The sequence below is a fragment of the Mirounga angustirostris genome, unplaced genomic scaffold, assembly GCF_029215605.1.
Source record: "Mirounga angustirostris isolate CCGP_5_RB_7025 unplaced genomic scaffold, mMirAng1.0.hap1 SCAF_14, whole genome shotgun sequence".
Taxonomy (NCBI): domain Eukaryota; kingdom Metazoa; phylum Chordata; class Mammalia; order Carnivora; family Phocidae; genus Mirounga; species Mirounga angustirostris.
The window spans coordinates 88,350,833-88,376,038 of NW_026991722.1; the positions used below are offsets into that span (position 1 = coordinate 88,350,833).

General features: G+C 43.5%; 3 protein-coding genes and 1 non-coding gene across 8 annotated transcripts in view; 2 read left to right on the top strand and 2 right to left on the bottom strand.

The window, feature by feature from the left end:
• CHEK2 (checkpoint kinase 2) overlaps positions 1 to 1,898 on the bottom strand; it is an 85,854-nt gene extending 83,956 nt beyond the window's left edge. For both annotated transcript variants that reach the window (XM_064578598.1, XM_064578596.1), the window contains exon 1: positions 1,764 to 1,898. The gene's annotated coding sequence lies outside the window, so the exon portion shown is untranslated. The remainder of the gene's footprint in view (positions 1 to 1,763) is intronic.
• Positions 1,899 to 1,916: 18 nt separating this feature from the next.
• Positions 1,917 to 25,206, top strand: part of CCDC117 (coiled-coil domain containing 117) — a 55,346-nt gene continuing 32,056 nt past the window's right edge. The window contains exons 1-5 of one of the 4 annotated variants that reach the window (XM_054510462.2): positions 1,917 to 2,244; positions 2,909 to 2,959; positions 8,210 to 8,434; positions 8,880 to 9,017; positions 11,910 to 12,428. In XM_054510462.2, the coding sequence (XP_054366437.1) occupies positions 2,066 to 2,244; positions 2,909 to 2,959; positions 8,210 to 8,434; positions 8,880 to 9,017; positions 11,910 to 12,057 (741 nt within the window). In that variant the 5' untranslated portion in view covers positions 1,917 to 2,065 and the 3' untranslated portion in view covers positions 12,058 to 12,428. Of the gene's footprint in view, positions 2,245 to 2,908; positions 2,960 to 8,209; positions 8,435 to 8,879; positions 9,018 to 11,909; positions 12,429 to 12,465; positions 15,439 to 16,777; positions 19,496 to 25,206 lie in introns of those variants that run through there. The other 3 variants (XM_054510463.2, XM_045887401.3, XM_045887402.3) reach the window with 3 other exon arrangements.
• LOC123853302 (U6 spliceosomal RNA) lies at positions 5,999 to 6,105 on the top strand. The gene has a single exon (XR_006793086.1). It is a non-coding gene; the product is annotated as a U6 spliceosomal RNA (small nuclear RNA).
• On the bottom strand, positions 19,340 to 25,165 carry XBP1 (X-box binding protein 1). The gene is given in 6 exon segments (XM_045887399.3): positions 19,340 to 20,491; positions 20,788 to 20,871; positions 20,874 to 20,933; positions 22,658 to 22,792; positions 23,840 to 23,936; positions 24,884 to 25,165. Coding segments are annotated over 6 exon segments (1,176 nt in total). The 5' UTR covers positions 25,126 to 25,165; the 3' UTR covers positions 19,340 to 19,933.

Here is a 25,206-nt window from a genome sequence, read left to right on the forward strand (position 1 = left end):
GCCACTAAGAAAACTTAAATCTGATCCATTATATCACATTAGGCAAAAGAGGTTCATTTTTTTCTTAGACCATAATGAGGGCAATGAAAAAGGGAGAAAGTTAAAGAGAATATAGAAGCATTTCACAAGTAAAGCCCATAGGATTTGCTGACTGATTAAGTATGGAGGTGAACGAAAAAGAGGCATCAATAATGATGCTTAGGTTTTTGGTTAGAAAGAGAAAAGCATCTTCTGACAACTAGCCTGGTATTAGCTATCAGATAGGCTCTGGTGTCTTCCTGTCAAACAATTTCACAGAATATCAACATCAGACAAGGACTGAGACAGGGACTTCGATGGATCAAGATAAAAACAAGACCACTTCATAATCATGTCTGAACACAGATAAAAATGAACATCGTGCAAACCACAAAATTGTCCAAACATCCCCCTGGCTAATATGAAGGGCTTTGCTTCCTTACCAATTACAGGTTTAGCTTCCCTTTATTCTTCCTACCTTCTAGAAAAGATCAACTAAGTTACCCAGTCATAGAATTATCCCTCCTTCCTGACAGTATTAATTTCAGACAAAGCCCTGCTTTCTTGAACCTTCCCCCAAATCACCTAAGACAGTCCCAAGTTCTATAAGAAGCTTTTTCTAATACCTCCTTACTGAGACACCTCACTGTAAGCACTCAGTAAATCTTTGTTCAATTATAGGTGTGTTCTTGGTGGGTTTTGCTAAAAGGCATTGACTTTGGCAAAAGCAACCAGACTGGATGATAGTGTCATTCTCTGGGATGGGAAAAATGGTGATACAGGAAAGTGTTGGGGTTCGGAGCCAATTGGGCAGAAAGAGCTGTACTGGGGTCATGAGGAGTGGCCGATTATATACTTTCAAGTTGGAAGGGGGTTAGGGATAGCGTAAGTCTCTAAGGAATTTTGGAAGCAAGTTTTCCAGGACCTTGAGGGGGCTAGCTATTGTTAGGAAAAGGTCATTTATCACTTTCTAATAAAACCTTAGTCATGAGATCCTTTAGATGTATATCGGTGGCTCATGCTTGGAGGATGATTGCTAACATGTATCTTGGGGGGGGGTAAAGATAAAGGAAGTTTCCAAAGGAATTTCGATATGTTAAAGTAGCCTTTCAGGATCCTGGAGGTCAGGCTAATGTCAAGCTAAGATTGCCTTTTCCCCCTAGCAAAGTATTAACATTGAGGCAGCTCTGAGTTCCTAGAGGAATGTCACTCTACCTGTTTCAAGGACTTGTCAATGGACTGTAATCAGTAAGGGAATTTAATTTTTCTTTTGCCTTTGTTTCCCACATCATTTGGGGTGGACCAACTGTGCTAGCCCCTCTGGCAAGACAGTCTTTGGAGCTAGACAGAGGCTGGAAGACCTGCCAGTACCGCTCACAGAAGTCAGGTTTTTACAGAGCCTCCAACTTGTTCCCCCTAAGGCAACACCAACTTCATTTATATTAAAACATGGAAAGAATTAATAGCTGATGTCTAATGAGTATGTGTTATGTGCCAAGCACTGTTCTAAGAGATCTACGTTTGTTTGTTTTCTAAAGTAAGATCTATGCCCACCGTGGAGCTTGAACTCACCAGCCCCCCTGCCTAGATCAAAAGTTGCATGATCTACTGAGCCAGCCAGGTGCCTCAGAATCCACAGGTTTTAATTCATTTACTTCTCCCATCAATCCTAAGAAGATAGGTATTATTACCAGGTTTTACTGTTGAGAAAACTGAAGTACAGAGGTGTGAGGATTGGAACTTACTTCACATTCAAAGCTCACCAGAGGCATCCTCCAGCACCAGCCGGCTAAGCTGAGGCAGCCATGTCAGTTGTAGTCCGCTGGAACTGCAACTCCCGGCATCCCTCGCGGTAGCAACTCTCTACACACAACAAATCCCGGCGTGCCCCTGGGCGGCCCGGGGTGGAGGGTTCTAGAAGGCGTGACGTGGGGTCGAGCGCGGGATCAGAGGCGGGCAGCTCTCAGCAGTCGCTGTGGCCGCGGCTGCCAGGCCTGGGGACGCGGGTGGCCGGGGCCGCGGGCGCAGCCTCCTCGTCTCCCCGGCCATGGCTGCGCTCGGCCGGCCCTTCAGCGGCCTCCCTCTGAGCGGCGGCCCGGACTTCCTGCAGCCGCCGCCGGCCTTCGGCCGGGCCTTCCCCCCGGGAGCGGACGGCGCCGAGCTGGTTCCGCGGCCGGGACTCCGCGCCGCCCCGAGCAGCCCCGGCGGGAGCGCGGCGCGCGGACGGTGAGGAGCCCGGCGGGCGCGGGGCGGGCGGGCGCGCAGCTCGGGCTCGTTAATCCTCCTCACGACCCTCCGTGGGGGGCTTCCGAGCTCCCAGATAGCAGGCGAGAAACTGATGCCGGGGACGTTAACTGTAAGTCGCCCGGGGCCGCACAGCCCGGGAATCCGGGTCTGACCTCCGCCGGCCTGCTGCTCCGAGAAGTGAGGAGACTTTGCCGAGCTCACCCAGGGCGGGCCGGGATTGGAACCCGGGCCGATCGGAGCCTGGCCGTCCCCTCGGCGCGGCCGCCGGTGCGAACTTTGGTGCCTCGCGGACACTCGGTGTCTCATCCGCAAAGTGGGACAGAAATGGGTCCTGCTGGTGAGATCGTGGAAGTAAAGTGCTTAGCACAGTGCCTGCCCCAGATACGTTTTCCCTATGTCGTCCCCCCAAATTTATTTCCCACTCCCTTGACAATAAGTTGAGATTTCAACTTACAGTTCTGTCGGGACCACCCAACCTGAGCGACCTTGTGATCTGTATATCCAATCCCAGGCGGCAAGGAAAGGGACAGCCGGTACTCGTGGGATGGGCGAGATTATTGGGAAAGGGAGAGTGGATGCCGAAAGCACAGCCTCAGTGAATTTCTCAATTGACTGATTTTTTTTTTTTTTCTGGTTTCAACAGTGTGTCAGTTCGCTGTAAAAAGAAACACAAGCGAGAGGAGGAGGATGATGAGTAAGTTTCAGGTGCCATTTATTCACTTTATGATCACTTAACCTGTTGCCTATCCTCAACTACTTATTTTAAGAGAAAAGGTGAAATATTAAGTATCTCTGCAGGGAGGCACAAGGAACTGGTAACGGTGGTTGCCTATTAGGGGAAGTAACTGGGTAGCTGGCATGTCAGAGGGAAACTTTTGTCTCTGTAATCCTTAGTAACGTTTGAATTTTCATCCGTGTGAATATTATTACATGTACAAAGTAAAAGGATTTCAAGTGTGGGAAAGGATATACATTGTAAAGTCTTAGAGTGCATACTCCCCTTTTCTCCCTGTTACCTGTTTCCTGTTTCTCCTTTGGAAGATAATCTAAAAACTTTATAACTGCATATACCTCTGGTTTTCTATATTTGTAAGAAGGTAACTCTTCACATTGTGCAACACATTGATCTTTTCATTTTATTCTCCAGTAGCTTGTTGAGTATGGGCACATAGGGTTCTACCTAATTTCTTCTGCAACATTGAGTAGAATAGTATTGTAAGGCTAGGTATAGATCATTAACCAGTCTCCTGTTGATAGATTTCTAAATTAGGTCTAATCTTTTGCTTTTACTGTGGATTAAATCTACCATGCCTGTTCTTTTTAAAGTTCCTTGTATATATTTGCAAGTAGGTTAATGGATTCCTAGATGGTGAATTGCATGCATTTTAAATTTTGAAGAGTTGTTGCCAATTTATATTCCTTTTAACAGTGGAAATGCCTGTTTCTCCATCTTCTCACCAGAACTGTATTTTCAAACTTTTTCACTTCACTCATAGGTTTAAATATTACATCTCATAGACAGGCAGTCTAATAGAAAAATGAGCGAAAGAATCCCTCAGAGAGGATATCCAAATGACCAACAAATGAAAGGTGTTCGTTCGACCTTATCAGTCTTCAGGGAAATGCCTAGTAAAGCCTCAGTGAGATATGTTACTTTACCACCAGGTACTGGAGCATCAGTTACTGCAGTACTATGGATGAGAATGTAAATCGGTACAAGCACTTTGGGAAGTAGTTTGGCGTTATCTAGCAAGTTAAAGACATACATACCCTATTACCCAACAGATCCCCTCTTGAGTGTGTACACGCTTGTAACAAGAGACACATACAAGAAAGTTCATAGCATCCTTGTTCATAATAGCTCAAAACTAGAAACAACCTATATGTCCCTCCGTAATAAAATGGATGAAGTAAATTACAAATTCATACAGTGGAGTTCTATTCAGCAAAAAGGGAAAAAGGAATATGACATCTATCATCATGGATATGTCTCGAGAATAATATGAGCGAAAGAAACATCCCAAGAATATATACAGTACTATAACATAGTGTTTACCTGTAGGAAGAAGGAAATAAAGTACCATTTTGGGATGTTGGCAGTGGTCTACGACTTGAATGTTATTTTAATGGATGCTTGTTTTCTAATTATTCATTGAATTGTATAAGCATAGGATCTTATAGTTAGGGCGCCTGGGTGGCTCAGTTGGTTAAGTGACTGCCTTCGGCTCAGGTCATGGTCCTGGAGTCCCTGGATCGAGTCCCGCATCGGGCTCCCTGCTCGGCAGGGAGTCTGCTTCTCCCTCTGACCCTCCCCCTCTCATGCTCTCTCTCTCTCTCTCATTCTCTCTCTCAAATAAATAAATAAATAAAATCTTTTAAAAAAATTAAAAATAAATAAAAATAAAAAAGGATCTTATAGTTAAAATTAGATCATTTTTGGTTTTAAGACCACTATTTTAATTTATATTTTGTAAATTAAAGTTAATTTGAACATCTTTCTATTTAATCCATTTGTGTTTGTGTGACTTGTTCCTGTTTCTGCACATTTTCTATTGGCTTATTGATCTTTTTCATGTTCATCTATAAGAAATCTTTACTTAAAGAAATCAGTACTTTTATTATGGGTGTTATGTTTCCCCAAATTTGTTATTCGTCTTTTAACTTTGCATATGTTTTGCTTGTTTGTTTTTTGGCCAGCAGAAACTGGATTTTCTAACCTTGCTGATGCATAGGCTAAATAGCTTTGAAAGTTACCTTAGCTTAAAAACCACCAGACCAGACCATATTTATATTCGTTATTGCCTTGGGATTGCTGCAGATACACAGGGATCTCTTTGCTTTTGTCTTGTGGAGTACACTATAAGAGATAATTGAATAGGGATGCCTGGGTGGCTCAGTCTGTTGAGCGTGTGACACCTGGTTTTGGCTCAGGTCCTTATCTCAGGGTCATGAGATCAAGTCCAGCGTCTCCACATGCAGAGGGGAGTCAGCTTCAATCTCTCTGCCCCTCCCCCTGCTTGCTTGCTCTCTCTCTTCCCAAAATTAAAAAAAAAAAAAAAAAAAAAAAAAAACGAGAGAGAGAATTGAATAAAGAGTTCCAGTGTGAAAAGTTTGAAGTGTAAAATCTGTTGACTTAAAAATTTAACCCGCCTTTGGGGTCCTTGGCTGGCTCAGTCTGTAGAGCATGGGATCCTTGATCTGGGGTGGGGGCAGTTGTGAATTCAAGCCCCACATTGGGTGTAGAGCTTACTTTAAAAAAAAAAAAAAAATTAGTTGCCTTTAATTTAGATTAAAGGAGAAATTGAGGCCCTGAGAATGAGGAACTTGACATTTGAATATCTAATGCCCAGAAGTGTGCTGCCCACCTGCCACTTCCATAGCTCTTATCTATACTTTGAAGTCTTTTATATCATATTTTCTTTGAAACTTAATTATCATTGATCTCTGATTATTTGCAAAATGCACTACAGGCATGAAATAATATAGTCCAAATCATGTTGGAGGTCAGAGATCAGAACCCAGCTCTTACACTCAGTTGCATTTCATAGTTGAATTATTGGATGTGCTAGGAAATTACCTGTCCCCTCTAGGTTTATTCTGCTTTTTCTTAGCTGGTTTTATGTGTCTAGTTTTTCTCCTGCTTTCCAAATATTACAGAAATATGTGATGTATAGCTAGACATTCTTAATATTTTTTTATCAGTTAAAACCAGTTGTAAACTAAACATATTATTGTGCTTACTCTGGCAGCACAGAGGCTAAAATTGGACTGATACACAGAAGATTAGCATGGGCCCTGTGCAAGGATAATATGCAAATTTGTGAGGGGTTCCATATATTTAGATTATAGCTACAGTTGTATAGCATAAGATAGAGCGTTGTAGAATCACTGTTTTTTTGTTTGTTTGTTTAAGATTTTATTTACTTATTTGAGACAGAGAATGAGAGACAGCATGAGAGGGAGGAGGGTCAGAGGGAGAAGCAGACTCCCCGCTGAGCAAGGAGCCCGATGCGGGACTCGATCCCGGGACTCCAGGATCATGACCTGAGCCAAAGGCAGTCGCCTAACCAACTGAGCCACCCAGGCGCCCTGTTTGTTTGTTTTTTTTTAAAGATTTTATTTATTCACTTGACAGAGACACAGCGAGAGAGGGAACACAAGGAGGGGGAGTGGGAGAGGGAGAAGCAGGCTTCCCGCAGAGCAGGGAGCTCGATGCGGGGCTTAATCCCAGGACCTTGGGATCATGACCAGAGCCGAAGGCAGACGCTTAACAACTGAGCCACCCAGGAGCCCCTAGAATCACTATGTTGTACACCTGAAACTAATGTAACATTGCATGTCAACTATACTCAGAAAAGGGCTGCCTTCAACCTCTCAGACTATGAAAAAGACTCATTGGGGAGTCTGCTTCTCCCTCTCTCTCGTGTGCCTGCGCTCTCTCGCTCTCTCTCTGTCTCTCGCAAATAAATAAATAAAATCTTAAAAAAAAAAAACTATACTCAAAAAAGACCTCAAAAAACTAAAGATTTAAAAAAATTATTTGTTGGGGCGCCTGGGTGGCTCAGTTGGTTGAGCGACTGCCTTTGGCTCAGGTCATGATCCTGGAGTCCCTGGATCAAGTCCCGCATCGGGCTCCCTGCTCGGCGAGGAGCCTGCTTCTCCCTCTAACCCTCCCCCCTCTCATGTACTCTCTCTCTCTCTCATTCTCGCTCTCTCAAATAAATAAATAAACATTTAAAAAAAAATTGTCGATTCCAGTAAAAGTCTAGGTTCAGGAGAGCATCATTATTTGTCAGATTTTATATTGCCAGAGACTTTAATGTTGATTTTTTGGTAGTCTCTCTCTTTTTTTTTTTGTAGTCTTAACATGAATAGAAATTTCTGTTTGTAAAATATATACCACTTCCTTTGACCTTCAGTTTAGAGACTTGTAAGCTGTGGTAGCCATTAATGATTTTTTTGACTTTTTTTTTTTTTAAATTGCAGAGCTGTGTTTGTTTTTGAGGTTACACTTGCTGATGCCCAAGCAATAAAGTACATGTGGTCTAAGTACTTAAATAGAATAGGCCCAGCTTCATACAATTTTCAGCTAAACTGGGCACACTGCAGTGTATGCAAATACTAGTTCATGGTAAGAGCTTGAATGGTTGAACTTCCCTAAGAAGGCCATAAGTTTCAGTGAAAATGACATAGAGCTAGGACTTTGGAGCTCTGGCTTCTGGTACCTAACATGCAGCTCTACCTTATGTGACACTTAGGAGGAGGCACTTTAGCTTTTGTAGGTCCTAGTTTCCAAATCTGCAAAACAAAAAAATTGATGAACTCGAAGAGCTCTATGTAATATAAATTTTTCTAGGAAGTGAAAATGGTTTATGTTACAAGGTGGGAGAAAAATGTTACACCATTACTAGTAGGGGACTCAGAGCCAAATGACAGTCTTCTGACATTTCAGAGAGGACCAAGAAATAAGCAGTATCCTCTGCAACCTGTACTACTTGGAACAGACCTGATGAAGCATTATCTTTTGCCCTAAGGGAAAATAGGGTGCCTGTCGACCACCTCCCCATATGGAGCAAGCAGAATTAGGACAAAATATGGCTGGTGCTGAACTGCTGCTTGTGGTTTTGCTTTCTTTACTTTCCACTTGACCTATCCAGAGCCAAATAAATAGGAATGACTTTAAGTTCCCACACTGAACACTAATCTGAAAAAGCACAATCTTGCAGGTGCAGTCTAATTTGGTAGAGAGCAGTAGAAGAAAACGTCTCAAGGAAGCTCTCAGAATGACAAAAGCAAAGCATGATTTTCCATCTTATAGTCCCACACTGTCAAAAATCAGAGGTTTTTGTTTTGTTTTGTTTTTTTACATAAGAGTTTGGTTAGAGAAAGGGATGATAAACATTTCATTTATATGACTGAATTTTCCTTGAATTTTTTTTTTCAGTTGTCCAGTAAGAAAGAAAAGGCTGACTGAAGCAGGGCTCTGTGCTGGTCCTAACGACTGGATTCTTTGTGCGCATCAGGCTGTAGAGAGTCTTGGGGTAAATCCGTGCACTAGTGGCCTCTCTGCACCTGGCATGTTAGATGCTATTTGTGAAGAAATGGATCAGACCACCGGAGAACCACAGTGTGAAGTTGCCCGAAGGAGGCTTCAAGAAATCGAGGACAGGTAAATGGTATCGTATATTGCTGGCTTATTGCGGATCCCAGGTGACCGCTCTCCTCTCTCAAGCCAGTCTAATTCATCATTTGGTGGCAACAGTGATCTTCAACCTCTCAGACTATGAAAAACACGAGAACTCAACGTTGACACATTAAATGTCAAACTTTTCTCGCAGAACTGTGCTAAATATTTTCACCTACTATCTGTGAATATTAATTTTTTGGTTTATGGGAGTTTTCAGGGACACGTTCTTCAAATATGATTGCATCTGTTGACTGAAATGTTGAGTAACTCTTCTGTGCGTACGTTTTTCACTCAGAACTTCATATTTTACTTGATCTTTCCCTGTAGCACTTGCTGCTTTTATTTTGTTTTTAAATTTCGTCCAATTAATAGAATAAATAATAGCTCGACTAACTTTTCTCTCTTTGCTTCTGCTGTTTTTATTTAGGTTAATTGATGAAGATGAAGAAGTGGAAGCTGACAGAAATATTAACCATCTCCCCAGTCTTGTTCTTTCTGATACCATGAAAACAGGTTTGAAGAGGGAATTTGACGAAGTCTTTACGAAGAAAATGATTGAGTCCATGTAAGTGTTGGTTCCTGGTTTCCATTTATTTATTTTTAAAAATTTATTTTTTAGAGACAGAGCGCACGGGTGGGTGGCAGGAGGGAACAGAGGGAGACGGACAAGCAGACTCTGTGCTGAGCACAGAGCCTGATGTGGGGCTCGATCCCAGGATCCTGAGATAAGGACCTGAGTCAAAATCAAGAGTTGGGTGATTAACCAACTGAGAAACCCAGTGTCTCCAGATACAGCCCGTCCTATGCTAGTCATCTCTCCATCCCCTGATCACCAGCGAAATGAAAGCACAGTGGGTTTTGTATTTAGTTCAGGTTGGATACAGACCTTTATCCTAGTTCATTGGGGTTGAGCAAAATGCTGTGCAAGAAGTTTGAAGTATGCAGGAGTGGCTGCCTTACCTTCTTAACCCCCAGTTCTTTTGAAGTCCTGAAATGCACTATTGTCTAATAATCGGGGTTGGGAGGATTGGCAAGAGAGCCCTTTCTCCCAAATTCTTGTCATAGGATATAGGAACCACATTTCAAACGCTCTTGTTTACTGGCCTGTCAGTTATCCAGGAACACCACTGAGACTTAGAAATCAAACCAAAAGAAATCTCCCAGTAGTCAAAATAGTTAACACAAAGGCTACACTCTTATCTCATAGTGGATAGCCCCTCAGGGCTTTAGCTCTAAGCCATTTTGCTCTTAAGTTAAGCCTAGTTTATTTATTTATTTAAATATTTTATTTATTTGACAGCGAGAGGGGGAACATAAGCAGGGGGAGTGGGAGAGGGAGAAGCAGGCTTCCCGCAGAGCAGGGAGCCCGATGCGGGGCTCGATCCCAGGACCCCGGGATCATGACCTGAGCCGAAGGCAAGACGCTTAACGACTGAGCCACCCAGGGGCCCCAAGTTAAGCCTAGTTTAATGAGCTCAGGTACCTGATTTCCTAGATCATTGGAGTAGAAACACAGGAACAGCAAGTGAGAACAAACTCACAGTAGTGAGTAGTGACAGTATAGTGTGAGGACAAAAGAGGAAACTAGAAAGTAAACATCAGGGCCTAAGGGCACTTGGGTGGCTCAGTTGGTTAGGCGACTGCCTTCGGCTCAGGTCATGATCCTGGAGTCCCGGGATCGAGTCCTGCATTGGGCTCCCTGCTCAGCGGAGAGTCTGCTGCTCCCTCTGACCCTCCCTCCTCTCATGCTCTATCTCATTCTCTCTCTCAAATAAATAAATAAAATATTTAAAAAAAAAACAAAAAACATCAGAGCCTAAAAAACGAAGCAGCGTGGGGCTATTAACATAAGAACTAATGATAGCCCTGTAATTTTTTTTTTTTTAAAGATTTTATTTATTTATTTGACAGAGAGAGACACAGCAAGAGAGGGAACACAAGCAGGGGGAGTGGGAGAGGGAGAAGTAGGCTTCCCGCCGAGCAGAGTGCCCGATGTGGGGCTCGACCCCAGGAGCCTGGGATCATGACCCGAGCCGAAGACAGACGCTCAACAACTGAGCCGCCCACGTGCCCCAATAGCCCTGTAACTCTTATAGTCCTTGAGCTTACATGATCTGAAGCAGTCATTATCCATGTGTAAAATAGTAGTCAGGTTATAAAGTGCTATTTGGGTCTTGCCTAGAAAAGACTGTAGGTAGATTTGATACTCAGTGAGGGTAGATGTCAGGTATCTGAAAAAATCTCTGAGAAGACCAGCCCCAGTGATGCCAGGTAGATGAAGAATTACTGCCTTTGGCCACAGTGGGTTCAGCTGATGTTAGATCACAGAAGTTTTGCATTAGCCCCCTGGCTTGGGCTTATAATTTTAACTACCCAGCTCTGAGGGTGGGTAAAGAGTTTAGCCAAGAGTAAGCAGGCCATGTTGTCCTACAGCCTAAAAAATAGCACTTTCTGCCTTTTTTTTTTTTTTTTGAAGAATTTATTTATTTATTTGACGGAGACACAGTGAGAGAGGGAACACAAGCAGGGGGAGTGGGAAAGGGAGAAGCAGGCCTCTCGTGGAGCAGGGAGCCTGACGCAGGGCTCGATCCCAGGACCCTGGGATCACGACCCGAGCCGAAGGCAGACACTTTAACGACTGAGCCACCCAGGTGCCCCGCACTTTCTGCTCTTGGTAGTTTTCCAAAAGCTAGCATTTGGGGGTACTCTTCATTGTGGTTTATTTTGTCTAACTTGCCTTTGGGTCCCGGAAACTATCAAGCCATCATTGGATGGAGGAGGACTGAGGCGCAGGCAGGCATTGGGGCCATAATGTTTTGGACTTACTGCAAAAAGCATTCTACTTTATAGCTGTACTAAGCTAAAGGCATACGGAGATACTTTTAATGTATTTGGTCAGTATTTCATTTTCATTTATAAAGGTTTAGTACAGGGTAGTAGCCCATACCTACTCATATTAACCACAATTTAAGGAATTTATAACACTGAATCAAGGGCCTCTATTTTTTTTACATTGGATGTTTTTAATTGCTTTTATTTTAAAGATCTTGAGTAATCTCTACACCCAACATTGGGCTTGAACTTAGAACCCCAAGATCAAGAGTTGTGTGCTCTACTGACTGAGCCAGTCAGGCACCCCTCTGTTATTTTTTTTTTTAAGATTTTATTTATTTATTTGACAGATAGAGCACAAGTAGGCAGAGAGGCAGGCAGAGGGAGAGGGAGAAGCAGACTCTCTACTGAGCAGGGAGTCTGACGCAGGGCTTGATCCCAGGACTCTGGGATCACGACCCGAGCCGAAGAGAGCCGCTTAACTGACTGAGCCACCCAGACGCCCCATCCCCTGTATTACTTTTAACCACAGCATCAGTACAACTAGTTGGTGTGGTTAAATATATGTGCAGAACAGAGGCACCTGAATGGCTCAGTTTGTTAAGGATCCGACTCTTGATTTCAGCTCTGGTCATGATTTCAAGGTCCTGGGATCGAGCCCTGTGGCCTGCTCCATGCTCATCGGGGAGTCTGCTTGGGATTCTCGCTTGCTCTCTTTCTCTCCCTCTGCTCCTCTCCCTCCCCCCATGTGTGCGCATGCGTGTTCTCTCTAAATCTCTAAAAATATGGGTAGAGCTGTAAAATTGTATGTATTTGAGTGGCCTTTCTAAAGATCTATTTAGATCACATAAATCTCCTATTTTGATGCCATCAGTTCTTAATTCTAGATATCTGGTAGCAAACGTTAGCTTTCGACATGTATCTTTTATTTCCATATCCTAGAATTTTTTATAAAAATCTGTATTTTATGGGGCACTTGGGTGGCTCAGTTGGTTAAGCGACTGCCTTCGGCTCAGGTCATGATCCTGGAGTCCCTGGATCGAGTCCCGCATCGGGCTCCCTGTCTGCTTCGTCCTCTGACCCTATCCCCTCTCAGGTGTTCTCTCTCTCTCATTCTCTCTCTCTCAAATAAATAAATAAAATCTTTAAAAAAAAAAAAAAATCTGCATTTTATGTCTTAGGAGCCGTCCTTCCATGGAGCTCGTGCTCTGGAAACCTCTCCCTGAACTCCTTTCTGATAAGCCAAAGCCGTCATCTAATGCTAAGAACTACACGGGAGAGAGCCAAACTAAGCATGCAGCTGCCGGCACTGCTTTCCCTGGGAGAACTGAACTGTTCTTGGAACCTCGGCAAACAGGGATGCCTGTTTACAATAGTTTAGAGACAGCTGCTTTCACAGAAGAAGAGATGGAACTCTAGAAACCAGTTTCTATGCTAAAAGTTGTCAAATTTTAGAAGGCTCATGTGTTTAGTAGTGAGTCTACTTGTATTTGTATAGTATAGGGACTTGAAAGTTTTATGAAACGGGTGTAATAATATCTCCACCTGTGATTTGGGGTGGGACTCTTATTTTGGGTAGCCATTTCGTGAATCCAACTTTTTGCCAAGGAAGCTTGTCTCAAACAGTTTTCCACGGGGCTTATTAAGGAAATGGAAATTACAGCCCGCAAAGGCAAGTATGGAAGCTGTGTGTCTAAGGGTGACTTAAGTCATCAGTCACATTGTCTAAACCATTCAGATAGTTGGCGAATATTCAGACACTTGAATTTGAAACAATGCATTAAGAAAGAAGGATGCTCCTACTATGACTGTATCCTGACAGCCAAGTCAGAACTGTGTCTATAGATCGGAGCTCGTTTACAGTGGTGACATATTATGTATGATTGGGAAGAGGAGGGAGGAAAGCAGTAGTGTAGACTATTGCTAAGATTTAACAGAGGCTCTGAAGCTTATATGTTGTCAATTCTGTGTAGCTGCACTGATTAAATAGCTGGTAGCATTGTGGCTCACTTCTTAGCCTCTGAAAATGTAATGAAAATACAAAGAAAAGGTTTTTCCTTCGAGGCTTTTTTGCCTTGTGCTACTGTTGCTCCTTGGTTTCCCTTGCATAATTGATAAGCCCAGTTATTCAGGAATGTTTACAAATTAATTAACTTTGAGCGATTGTTAAAAAGTGATTGTGAGGTAACCCATGTGCAAATTGGCTATGGGAGAAGCCTCCCTTAAGTAATCCCAAGAACTGCCAAGTGTGCGAAGCCCAGCACTGACAGGTATTTTTTTAAAAAGGTTTACCTATATTAGCAAGTTGAGTATTTTTAGTGTTAATGTAGAAAACATGACGATAATTAACTGAAAACATATGGGTAAGTGACACTGAGAGTTACTGAACTAGCCACTTTGCCTGGTGCTTTAGCTGTTGCACAGTAAACCTCAGAGTTAATAGAGAATAGCTTCCTGCTAGCAGGACATCTTCATCTTGAGGAACTAAACCAGGCTCAAGGTGCCCTTTAGGGATAACCAGGATTGAAGTTTTTTATTTCTCAGGAAGGGCTCTTCTGTGTGGCAAGGACTCAGTAGTGCCAAGTAAAATAACACTTCCTTTAGTGCTACTGAATATCCACTATAACTTATTAAATGAGTGTAATACTGGCCCTTACATCACACAACAGAAGACCACCCCAGTTCTTTTTGTTTTGTTTTCTGGGTTTCTTCCCCCTTTGTAGGAATCAGATACCTTGTGTAGGAAAAAAATGGCTTATGCCAAGTAGAGGTGACTTTTTAGAAACCAGCTCCCAGGCATCTTAGAAACCCATGCTGAAATCCCTCCCCTTGTTACAGATGGCGTAGAAGTAACAAGTCTGTTAATTGGACTGTTTCTTCCCTTGCCTGTTGTTCCTGCTTTCTCTATTTCTGTCTGGATAGTCAGGAAAAAATTTAATGTTTAATATTTAAACAATATTTAATATCTACACAGTAAAATTATTCAAACTTCAAACCAGTATTAAAACCAGTTGGAAACCAGCTAATAGTTTCTTAATCTCAGATTTAGAGATGAATGTAAACTGTATTCTGTTGAAATGTGCAAGTGTTTGATTCATGCCATTTGAAGAACTCCTGCCTTTAAAGTCATTATTTAATGGGACCAACTTACAAAGTTTGTAGCCTTAAAGAAATCACCATGATAAAGGAAGTTTGTTCTGGTATAACTCAAAAACATGAAGTGAATGCCCAGAATTTGGAGTTAGTCCCGGTGTTAGGGCGGAAGGGGAGGTGACAACTTTCCAAAGAAGGACCCAAAACACACTAAAAGAGTGTCTTCGGTAGGAATTGTGGGCCAGGCTTCTGATCAAAGGTCTGTATGAGGAAAAGGAGGAAGAGCTCCAGAAGAGGGCTCTGATACCACTGGTAAAATATAGGAGAGAATGAAGAGTCTGTTAATTAAAATCCAAACAACTTGTTTCAGGAGTCAGATTACCTGACATGATTAATTATTTCTGCAGGAAAATGGATGTTTAATGCTCCTTTTTAAACTTTATCTTTTTTGCATATGTTTGTACAGAAATTTTCTTCATCCTTGTGGTGCTTATTCATCTGAGCCGTCCCCACAGTCTCCATGCCTCTGCTTTGTTTTTCTTCTGTAGTGTAAGGCTTTTGCTTTTGCCTTAAGGTTTCCTTAGGGAATCAATAGGTCTTTTCATTTTGTACAGCTTTTGAAGCATGGATCAAACATTGGCTTACTATGCTAATGTGTGAAGAGAAAAATTATCTAAAGCAGGTGAGCTTTAATGAACAAATGTATATTTTCTCTGGGTTTGAGTAAGATGTGTGTGGGTTTAGTTTTTTTTAATATAAAGTCCAGTTCTCACAAATATTAATCAGTCATAAAAAGAGCAGAAACAAAAAACCTGCTACTCATCTTTGAAAAGGTGCGAATGTAAAATTTAGGAAAATAGAGTGGGGGCTAGAACCATGAGAAGAATGCTTATTGTAAGCAGGTTCATTAATTATTTCGATTTGAAACTTTCGTTAATAGTGACAAGAATGGTGCAGTACTAGGAAGGTTCTGGAAGATGCTGTCAATTTTACTTTAAAATGAGAATCTGATGTTTCTGTATTTTATTGTTTTCAATAAAACTTAAGTGTTTTGACTTTGAGGTAATTGTATTCCTCACATAAGTAAAATCAGCAACCTCTGCTTTCCTCTAAATTGTATTCAATTATTTTTTTTAAGATTTTATTTATTTATTTGACAGAGACACAGCGAGAGAGGGAACACAAGCAGGGGGAGTGTGAGAGGGAGAAGGAGGCTTCCCGCGGAGCAGGGAGCCCAATGCGGGGCTTGATCCCAGGACCCTGGGATCATGACCTGAGCCGAAGGCAGACGCCCAACAACTGAGCCACCCAGGCGCCCCTCTAAATTGTATTTAAAGCAGCATTCATGGGTGCCTGGATGGCTTAGTCGGTTGAGCATCTGCCTTTGGCTCAGGTCATGATCCTGGAGTCCAGGGATCAAACCCGGCCTTGCATCAGGCTTCCCTGCTCAGTGGGGAGTCTGCTTCTCTCTCTGCACCTCTCTTTCTCAAAAAATAAAAAATCTTAGAAAAAGCAGCATTCGGGCACCTGGGTGGCTCAGTTTGTTAAGCGACTGCATTCGGCTCAGGTCATGATCCTGGAGTCCCGGAATCAGGTCCCTCATCGGGCTCCCTGCTTGGTGGGGAGTCTGCTTCTCCCTCTCACCCTCCCCATCTCATGCTCTCTTTCTCTTCATTCTCTCCCTCTCAAATAAAAATCTAGAAAAAGCATTCATATCAGTGAGGGACTTAAATTTATCTTGAGAAAATGATTATGTTGGGTTAAAGTTAAGCTGTGTAAATGAATTCACTGTTTCCAAAACAGGCAGACTGTTTTGCTGTTCTAAAACCCACAGAATGCTTACCACTCAATTTGCTGCTGTCAGTCAACAGCATTATTTGGCAGTGGTGATTGATCGCCACTGTTCAGATGACAGTAGTGACAGTCTTCAAAAATGTTTAAATATAGAGTTGGAAATGGTCTATAGCGTTCAGTTTTGTTTTTTTTTTTAAGGCTTAGGACCTCTAAAAACGGAAAAGGGAAATTACATAATGTTCAGTTATGTGGTTATTTAAGAGTTGACAGGTCACTGGGTGGCAGTATTGCCTGCATATTTACAACCTTGGCTTGATGTGGGTCCTGATTTGTGGGCAGGTGGAGTCAAGTTTGGGTTGCAATTACAGAAAACTCAGGATATTGTTTTTCGCCAAAATTTGGAAATCACCTAAAAGCTATCTTATTTCTTTGTTTTACAGATTCGAAAACTAAAGCCTAGGTAGATAGTGACAATTTCGAATTGCAATCGAACTTAACCAGCTTCAGTGTTCTTCCTACTTGACCAGTGGTTTTACAGTGTTTTCATAGAGTACCTAAAGTGTCATTTATTTATGTATTTAAAGATTTTATTTATATATTTGACAGAGACAGGGAATACAAGCAGCGGGAGTGGGAGAGGGAGAAGCAGGCAGCCCAATGTGGGACTCCATCCCAGGACCCCAGGATCATGACCTGAGCCGAAGGCAGATGCTTAACCGACTGAGCCACCCAGGCGCCCTAAAGTGTTTAGATTTCATTGAAATAACGCACAACAAAGTATGGTTCAGTCAGTGTTAACATTAAACTCCTTGAGAAAATACAGCTTTGTGTATATCCATTTGGTCCAGATACTCTGCCAGTGTCCGTTTTGATATGAATTGCATGCATTTAGACTACAGCTCCAGCAAGACCAGGGTATTGTCTTTCAACAACTGATGAGTGGGTAAACAAGCCAGTTTTCCTGTCCTTTAATGAATTTGAGAAGTCACGAAGTAAAGATTTCATTCTTAGGATATTAGAATTTAACTGATGCCATAAAATATTCTTGGAGTAGGCAGCGTTACCTTTTGCCTACAGTTTTGTCCTGCTGTGTCTGCTCCAGGGTATACCTAGTAGAAGCAAGGAAGCACACACAGATTGGTGTTACAAGGCCTAGGGAAATGGTGTGCAGACATTCGTCACCTGATTGTTTGATTAATGGACAACCCTCTGCATTTAATAGAACTCTTGCTTTGGTTTTGCAGGAAAAGGTCTTGATTTTTATTTCTGACCAGTTTGTTTCAAAAAGATGTCCTTAAATACCAGGTGTTTTCTCAAGACTGGGCAGTGTTTAGTCATTTTCACCATCTGTGCAGGAAATGAAAACCCCGATGACCGACACAGGTTATATACGTCCTGTGTGTTATCCCTGTTAGTACAGCTGCCTCTTTCATGTGATGTCATTGAATGTAAATTATTTGCGCCTCAATCTCCAGATGCTTCCGCTATTAGGGAGAGTGGCTAAAATGCATCTGTGATTGCATTTGCTTAGATAATCCCTAAATAGATTCCCATCACTTAAGTTTCAGTTACAGAAAATCAGGTGATCAAATTTTTAATCATGGGGACAGCTGGAGGCTGTCTATATATTTACATTATAGAAGCAGCCTTAGGGGTGCCTGGCTGGCTCAGAAGACCATGAGACTCTTGATCTCAGGTTGTGAGTTTGAGCCCCACGTTGGGTGGAGAATTACGAAGAAAAATTAAAAAAAAAAAAAAAAGGAAAAAGAAACTGAGCCTAAGTAAGCTTGCATTGCCAAGAACTAGGATTGAGCTCTGGCTTCAGTGACCAAGGATTTTAGGCTGTCTAGTGGACGTGCCTCCAGTCACACCAAACATTCCCTTGTACTTGGCTGAAAGTAGAGACTGCTTTGTCTTGCTGCTCAGGATTTTTTGAATACTACCTTTTGTCTATAATCATTCACTCTGACCTCTGTAGTAGTAGTCTTAATACTGGCATAGAATCCTGGTATAGGTGAAATGTTTTCTATAAATGAGGGAAGTTCTTCAGTATCTTGTAAGAAGATTCCCAAGGAGAAGATGCACATGGAGGATGATGACGTTATCATTTCTATAGTTTTGGGATAATACTTGATGTGTCAGATTTTTTCTTGAACAAGTTCATTCTTCTGTGAAACAAGTTCTAGAGGATATATAATTCTGTAAGATTAAAATCTCTCCAAAGTGGATTATGGGAAGAGCTAACTTTTGAGTGCTTGGGATGGTGCCTGATAAGTGTATGTATGCCAAGAGCTTATAATGCATCATCTCTTTGAATCTTCTAGCAACCTTTATAGAGGTTATTATGCCCCTGTACCGGTGAGGAAGTGATATTACATGTCCAGGGTTACCTGGCAAACCAGTGGCAGAGTTAAACCCAGGGAGTTTGAGTCTAGAAAATGTTCTTAATCCCTATAATGGCAAGAGAATCTTGATATTTAATGGCACATCCTTAAGATGGTATAGCAAGGGGTGCCTGGGTGGCTCAGTCGTTAAGCGTCTGCCTTCGGCTCAGGTCATGATCCCAGGGTCCTGGGATCGAGCCCCACATCGGGCTCCCTGCTCGGCAGGAAGCCTGCTTCTCCTCCCACTCCCCCTGCTTGTGTTCCCTCTCTCTCGCTGTGTCTCTGTCAAATAAATAAAATCTTTAAAAAAAAAAAAATGGTATAGCAAAATAATGGTTAAGCGTTCTAGCTCTGCCATTTACTAGTCTGTGGTATTGGCCAGTTAGGCTAAAGAAACTCTCAGAAATATAGTAACTGCTCGGGGCACCTGGGTGGCTCAGTCGTTAAGCATCTGCCTTCGGCTCAGGTCGCGATCCTGGAGTCCTGGGATCAAGCCCCGCATCAGGCTCCCTGCTCAGCAGGAAGCCTTCTCCCTCTCCCACTCCCCCTGCTTGTGTTCCCTCTCTCGCTGTGTCATATAGATAAATAAAATCTTAAAAAATAATAATAATAATAGTAACTGCTCAAAGAGTAGATTATATCATTTATGGCAGCCTGAAACTGAAGCAGGCAGTAACTAAGGGGGAAAAACCTTTAAAAAGTGGCATGCTCACTGAAGTTGGATAAATCACTATCATGGCAAACAGTGAAACACCCAGAGAGAAAACAGTTACCAAAGAACAAAGACACTGCATTGCACTTTTTAATTGCACAGGTAGTCTTAAATAAATGGAGAAAGCACCTTCCAAAAGTTACACTAGCAGGGAAAGATTCCATCAAGCATTTACATAGTAAATTTCCATAGTTTTACAAAAGATTCTTGATCTTTACTTCAACTGTACATGAAGGAAAGGAGCCCCCTCAGGTAGGTGTTCTCTGCTTGCAGAAGCAAACTAAAGGACCTAAAATTGGAGGTAAGCCTGGGCTGCCAAGAAGAGGGAAAAGAAATGTTAAAGGGCCACTCACAAATTCCATGTCTAAGACGCTTGTCCAATGACCCTTACATAAGAATTTTAGGGCAAACTACTGCCCTTAAGATAAGGGTACAACCTCAAAAACTGTAATTCTGGATTATAGTAATATATCTGAGTACCTTGGACTGCTGGATGACAAAAGACAATACTTGGGGTGACCTATACGGTTTGAACAAATACTTTAGAGTAATTCCCTAGGACTGTACACCCTCTACTTTGGCTTTTTTAAATGAAGCACAGGCTTCTCTGCTATCTTCCAGGCAGTATAATGGTCAAGGAAAAGGGTAACAGCACTGGATCATTCCTTAGACACTAATCAGCTGGGGAAAGAGTTCATTGGCAAAAGTGTCCTCCCAAGAATGGTCTACACCAAGCAGAGAGGACATGTCGCTGAAGGGAGAAGGGGAGCCCTCATATCCACAGTCACTATAAGCATCGAGTAGACAGGAAGATGGCTTCAGGCAGTGGCTGGATGAAAGTAGATCTGAGGTGCCCAGCTCTGGAATGAAGTCATCTTCTACAAGTTCTTCCTTCACTGAGACAGTGAATTCAGGGTGATCTTTCTCTGAGGGGCTGAAAGGTGCTTCCTCAATTTTCACTACCACATTAGCTTGGCTCTCTGTCTCAGAGGGTATCTCTAAGACTAGGGGCTTGGTATATACGTGGTCAAAACGAATCAGTTCATTAATGGCTTCCAGCTTGGCTGATGACGTCCCCAGTGATGGAGAAGGGGAGGCCGGTAAGGAATTGGGTCCTTCTGGGTGTACTTCTGGGAGCTGCGCCAGGCTGGGAGACTCTGGGGAAGGACATCTGAAGAACATGACTGGATCCAAGTTGAACAGAATGCCCAACAGGATATCAGACTGCAAGAGGCAAAAGTTAAATGGAATCCAACCATCAGAACGTACTGAGAATTTACCTGGAATACTTACTATTAGGTCCCACAATGTAAATTAATCAAAACAGGAGACCCACAGACCCATTTATCTACACCTCACTCTATGTCCTAAATCATCTGGAGATAGGGAAGCAGTCGGTGTTCACCTGTAACCCAGCCAAAACTAACCTCTCCTGCCCTCCTCTGTCTGGTTGGGAATGTCAGACATCAAACAGAATTAACTAGTTATACAGCGCTTTATTAAATCCCCAAAACCCCTACCTCAGAGTCTGAAGAGTCAACGCTGTCAGAATCCATGGGGAGATGTTCTGGAGGGGTGACAACTGGGCCTGCACCTGCTGCAGAGGTGCACGTAGTCTGAGTGCTGCGGACTCAGCAGACCCGGCCACTGGCCTCGCTCCATTCCCCTGGGAAGAAAGACCAATGTCAATAAACAGCTCAAACTACAGAGTCCTCAAGGAAATGCTCACCAGGCAGCTGTGATTCTCAACTTTCCAGAAAGCTAGAAAACTATGCTTTAGAGCTGAAATCTTTCCCTTACCTTCGTTATTTCCATTTTATTGAGTCCTCCCAAGAGAGAGGAGAAAAGAGAGGGAGACTAACTTCTGTCATTTTCTATGCAACGAAAACGCCCCAAGCAAAGGTTGAGGAAGGACTGATATATTCTTAAATAATATCTTCAATGATATTCTCCATAATAATGTTTTGTTTTTTTAAGATTTTACTTTTAGGGGCGCCTGGGTGGCTCAGTCGCTTAAGCATCTGCCTTCAGCTCAGGTCATGATCTCAGGGTTCTGGGACTGAGCCCCACATCAGGCTCCCTGCTCAGTGGGGAGTCTGCTCCTCCCTCTCCCTCTGCACCCCCCCCCCACTGTGCTCACATGTGTGCTCGCTCCCTCTCCCTAAATAAAATCTTAAAAAAAAAAAAAAAAAAGATTTTATTGTAAGTAATCTTTGCACCCAAAGTGGGGCTTGAACTCACAAGCCTGAGATTGACAATCTCATGCTCCAGCAACTGAGCCAGCCAGGTGTCCCTCCATAATAATATATATTTTTTAAATTTTATTCATTTATTTGAGAGAGAGCAAGAGAGAGCACAAGTAGGGAGGAGAGGGAGAAACAGGTCCCCCCTGAGCAGGGAGCCTGATGCAGGGCTCAATCCCAGGACCGTGAGATCATGACCTGAGCCGAAGGCAGATGCTTAATGGACTGAGCCACCCAGGTGCCCCCCTAATAATCTTTTTTTTTTTTAATTTTATTTATTTATTTGACAGAGAGAGAGAGATAGCAAGAGCAGGAACACAAGCGGGGGAGTGGGAGAGGGAGAAGCAGGCTTCCCGTGGAGCAGGGAGCCCGATGCGGGGCTTGATCCCAGGACCCTGGGATCATGACCTGAGCCGAAGGCAGACGTTTAACGACTGAGCCACCCAGGCGCCCCCCCAATAATCTTAACAAAGTTCCATAGTGAATTTAGGCCCCAATCTTTTTGGACAGTAATTTTTTTAAGTTTGTTCTGAACATTAGCTTCACAGAGTAGAACTGCCCTACTGTCAATCTCAGACCGCTTAAGTGCTGTCAATAAATTCACCATGTCTGTGCATTAAAACCCATAATCACCTTCTATCAGAGGGGTGTCACTATCACAGTAAATCCTGTCCCTATTCATTCATATTCATCAAAGAACTACTACAGTTTTAGGAGCATTTTGTTAAATTGGACTGGCTCTCTTTTTCTGGTTCTTTTTTTTTTAAAGATTTTATTTATTCATTCGAGACACAGAGATAGAGACAGCATGAGCAGGGGGAGAGGCAGAGGAAGAAGCAGGCTCCCCGCTGAGCCAGGAGCCAGATGTGGGGCTCGATCCCAGGACCCGAGGATCATGACCTGAGCCGCAGGCAGATGCTTAACCATCTGAGCCACCCAGAAGCCCCTTTTTCTGGTTCTCCTTAACACTGACATGGTACATCTTGTTGGCTATCGATATTTGTTAGTACTTGCTCTTAGAGAGCTGTGTAACTTACTTTAATTATTAGGATTTAGTACTATTCACTACACAGTTGAAAAATCAGTAAGTGTCATGTCACTTAGAAGCAGTTCTCACAAAGGGCATCAGATAAATGAGATGACCTACCTTGGTCTGGGTCTCAGCCTCCTCTTCAGTAACCAGGGCATCCATCCCCAAGCGCTGTCTTAACTCCTGGTTCTCAACTACAAGGCCATGGGTTTTCTCTCGCAAAAGCTGATTTTCTAGCAAAAGTTTTTGGTTCTGGAAGTAAGTTCAAGAAGAAGCTATTGAAACACCCAGTTCTTTCACGTAAGAATCTAGCTGATGAGTATCACTACAGTTCTACAGTTGGTTTCCTTTCCTTCTCCTAGACCTTTTTTTTTTTTTAAAGATTTTGTTTATTTATTTGACAGAGAAAGACACAGCAAGAGAGGGAACACAAGCAGGGGGAGTGGGAGAGCGAGAAGCAGGCTTCCCGCTGTGAGCAGGGAGTCCGATGTGGGGCTCGATCCCAGGACCTTGGGATCATGACCCGAGCCAAAGGCAGGCAGACGCTTAATGACTGAGCCACCCAGGTGCCCCTATCTCTTAGACCTTTTGAAAAACTCTGCTTATACAATTGGTTCACAGTAGGTATTCAAAGGAAAGGTCATAGTTATGAAAAACAAGTGCCATGCCGTGGGGTCACAAATAACAATGCTTCCAACTACTAATATAGACCTCAGCAAAGGGTGACTTGTGGCTTTAATTTAGATATGATGGCAAAAAAAAAATTCCTATCTTGAACTAGTAACAGAAGTGGTAATGGTGGACCATAAAATCAAAATATGTTAAGTGTGTGTGTATGTATGTGTGTAAATATAGGTATGGATATATATGAAATCCTTATATATTCAAGATGTGTAGCTGGCAACAATTTAAGATTAGGTAGTAAGTGGGCCCTAGAAGGGGAAGGGAACCGTTAGTGGACTTTTGGCCAAGCCAGGACGGGTTTCAGGTTTAAGCAATGATTTTCTATCTGCTTTTACGAATTTCTTAGTACTAACTCGATAAACGTTGTAATGTTGTAATTCACCAACTTGGAGATAGATCTAGCACCAAATGCCAGGGGTCAACCAGTTCTGCTCTCATCAAGTTTCACCACCTAATCACTTAACTATCTATCTACCCTAATTTAGATTCATTTAACTTTTTTTTTTAGCTTAACTTTTAATTAACTGTCCAGTTGTATTCTAAAGAGACAGGAACATTCACCAGGAAGGATATACAAGAAATAAAAGATAAGAGTTTGACCTTAAGTATTTTTACCTCTTCCTCCAAATCTACCACTTGCTGTTCCAGCTCACTCATTCGAGCTTTCTTTCGGTCTCTGGCAGTCTGGGCTGCGACTCTGTTTTTCAGTTTCCTGAGAACAAAAGGGACATACATACACTAAGTCATCTCAAACCTTATTTATATCTTTATTTGAGAACTTGGCCAGCTGGTGCTTTCATTTTCATTTACAGTATAAGGTAGACTAAGGTAAAATACACTCCAGGCTCCTCCCCTCAATAAAACAGAACAAAAAATAGAGCCTTTCCTGGATCTGGCTTGAAGAACTGCTTCATTCTCTCCCATATTGCGTCATCCACACCCCCGTCGCATCCCGGCCACAGCAAGGACGCTGGACACAAATACTACTCATCTCGCATCATAGGAGATTTCCTCCTCCCATTTTTATTCCCCCCGTATAATTCAAATAAAGGAGAGGCCGATGCCTTTCGCCCTAGCTGACATCCTGGGCAGTCCCCGGAAGGCTGGGCCCGGCGTCTGCTCAAGGAGGCACTTAAATCACAAAAGGCACCAAGACCACAAAAGAACTAACATTTACGAGAACTGGGTACTAGGCATTTCTCACTCAATCTTTCCAACAACCTCATGAATAGATACCATTTTTAAGGGCGCGGAGACTAAGTTTGACTAAAGAGCCTCACGGAGCTCACAGCCCTCTCGACAACTGTCATTTCGGCTCCACGACCCTCCAAAAAAAAGTAGGTCAATCGAGTCCATGCCACTGCCCAAATTCAGAAAAACTGAATGACAGGTCTATGGTCACATAGCAAGAGGGCCTGGAACCCAAGTGCGCGAACACCCAGCTCTACGCAGCTCTAATGAGACAGAAAAGAAGGGGGTTTAACAAAGGCCCGGGCAGCCCGGGACTCCCGACTTCCTGCCCCGCCCCGCGCCACGCTGGCACCCTACCCGCCAGGCCCAGGGCGCCCGAGCGCGGCAGGCGCTCAGCGCCCGGCTTCGGATCCGGGTCCCAGCCCCTCGCCCTTCGCCCTCAGGGTCCGCGCCCGGACCCTCGCCCACCTCCGCAGCGCCTTCTCCTCGGGGCTCAGGTGCGTGAGGCGCTGTCGCTTGCGCGCCTGGGATGGGCCCCCGCTCGCCGCCTCCGGGCTAGCCCCTCGCGGGCCCGGCACCATGAGTGGCAGAGCCCGGCCGGCCGGGGTTCCGGCGGCGGCGGCGGCGGCGGCGGTGGCGGGCTTGCCGGACAGAAGCAACACTTTGGGGGCCCCGGCGGCCGGGCTCTGCGCGGGTGCCACCACCACCATGGCCCGAGAACGTCTACGCCAGTGCGCGCTGCCGCCGTCCACCGGGCCGGCCCCGCCGCACCCAGCCTTTCTACGGTCGTG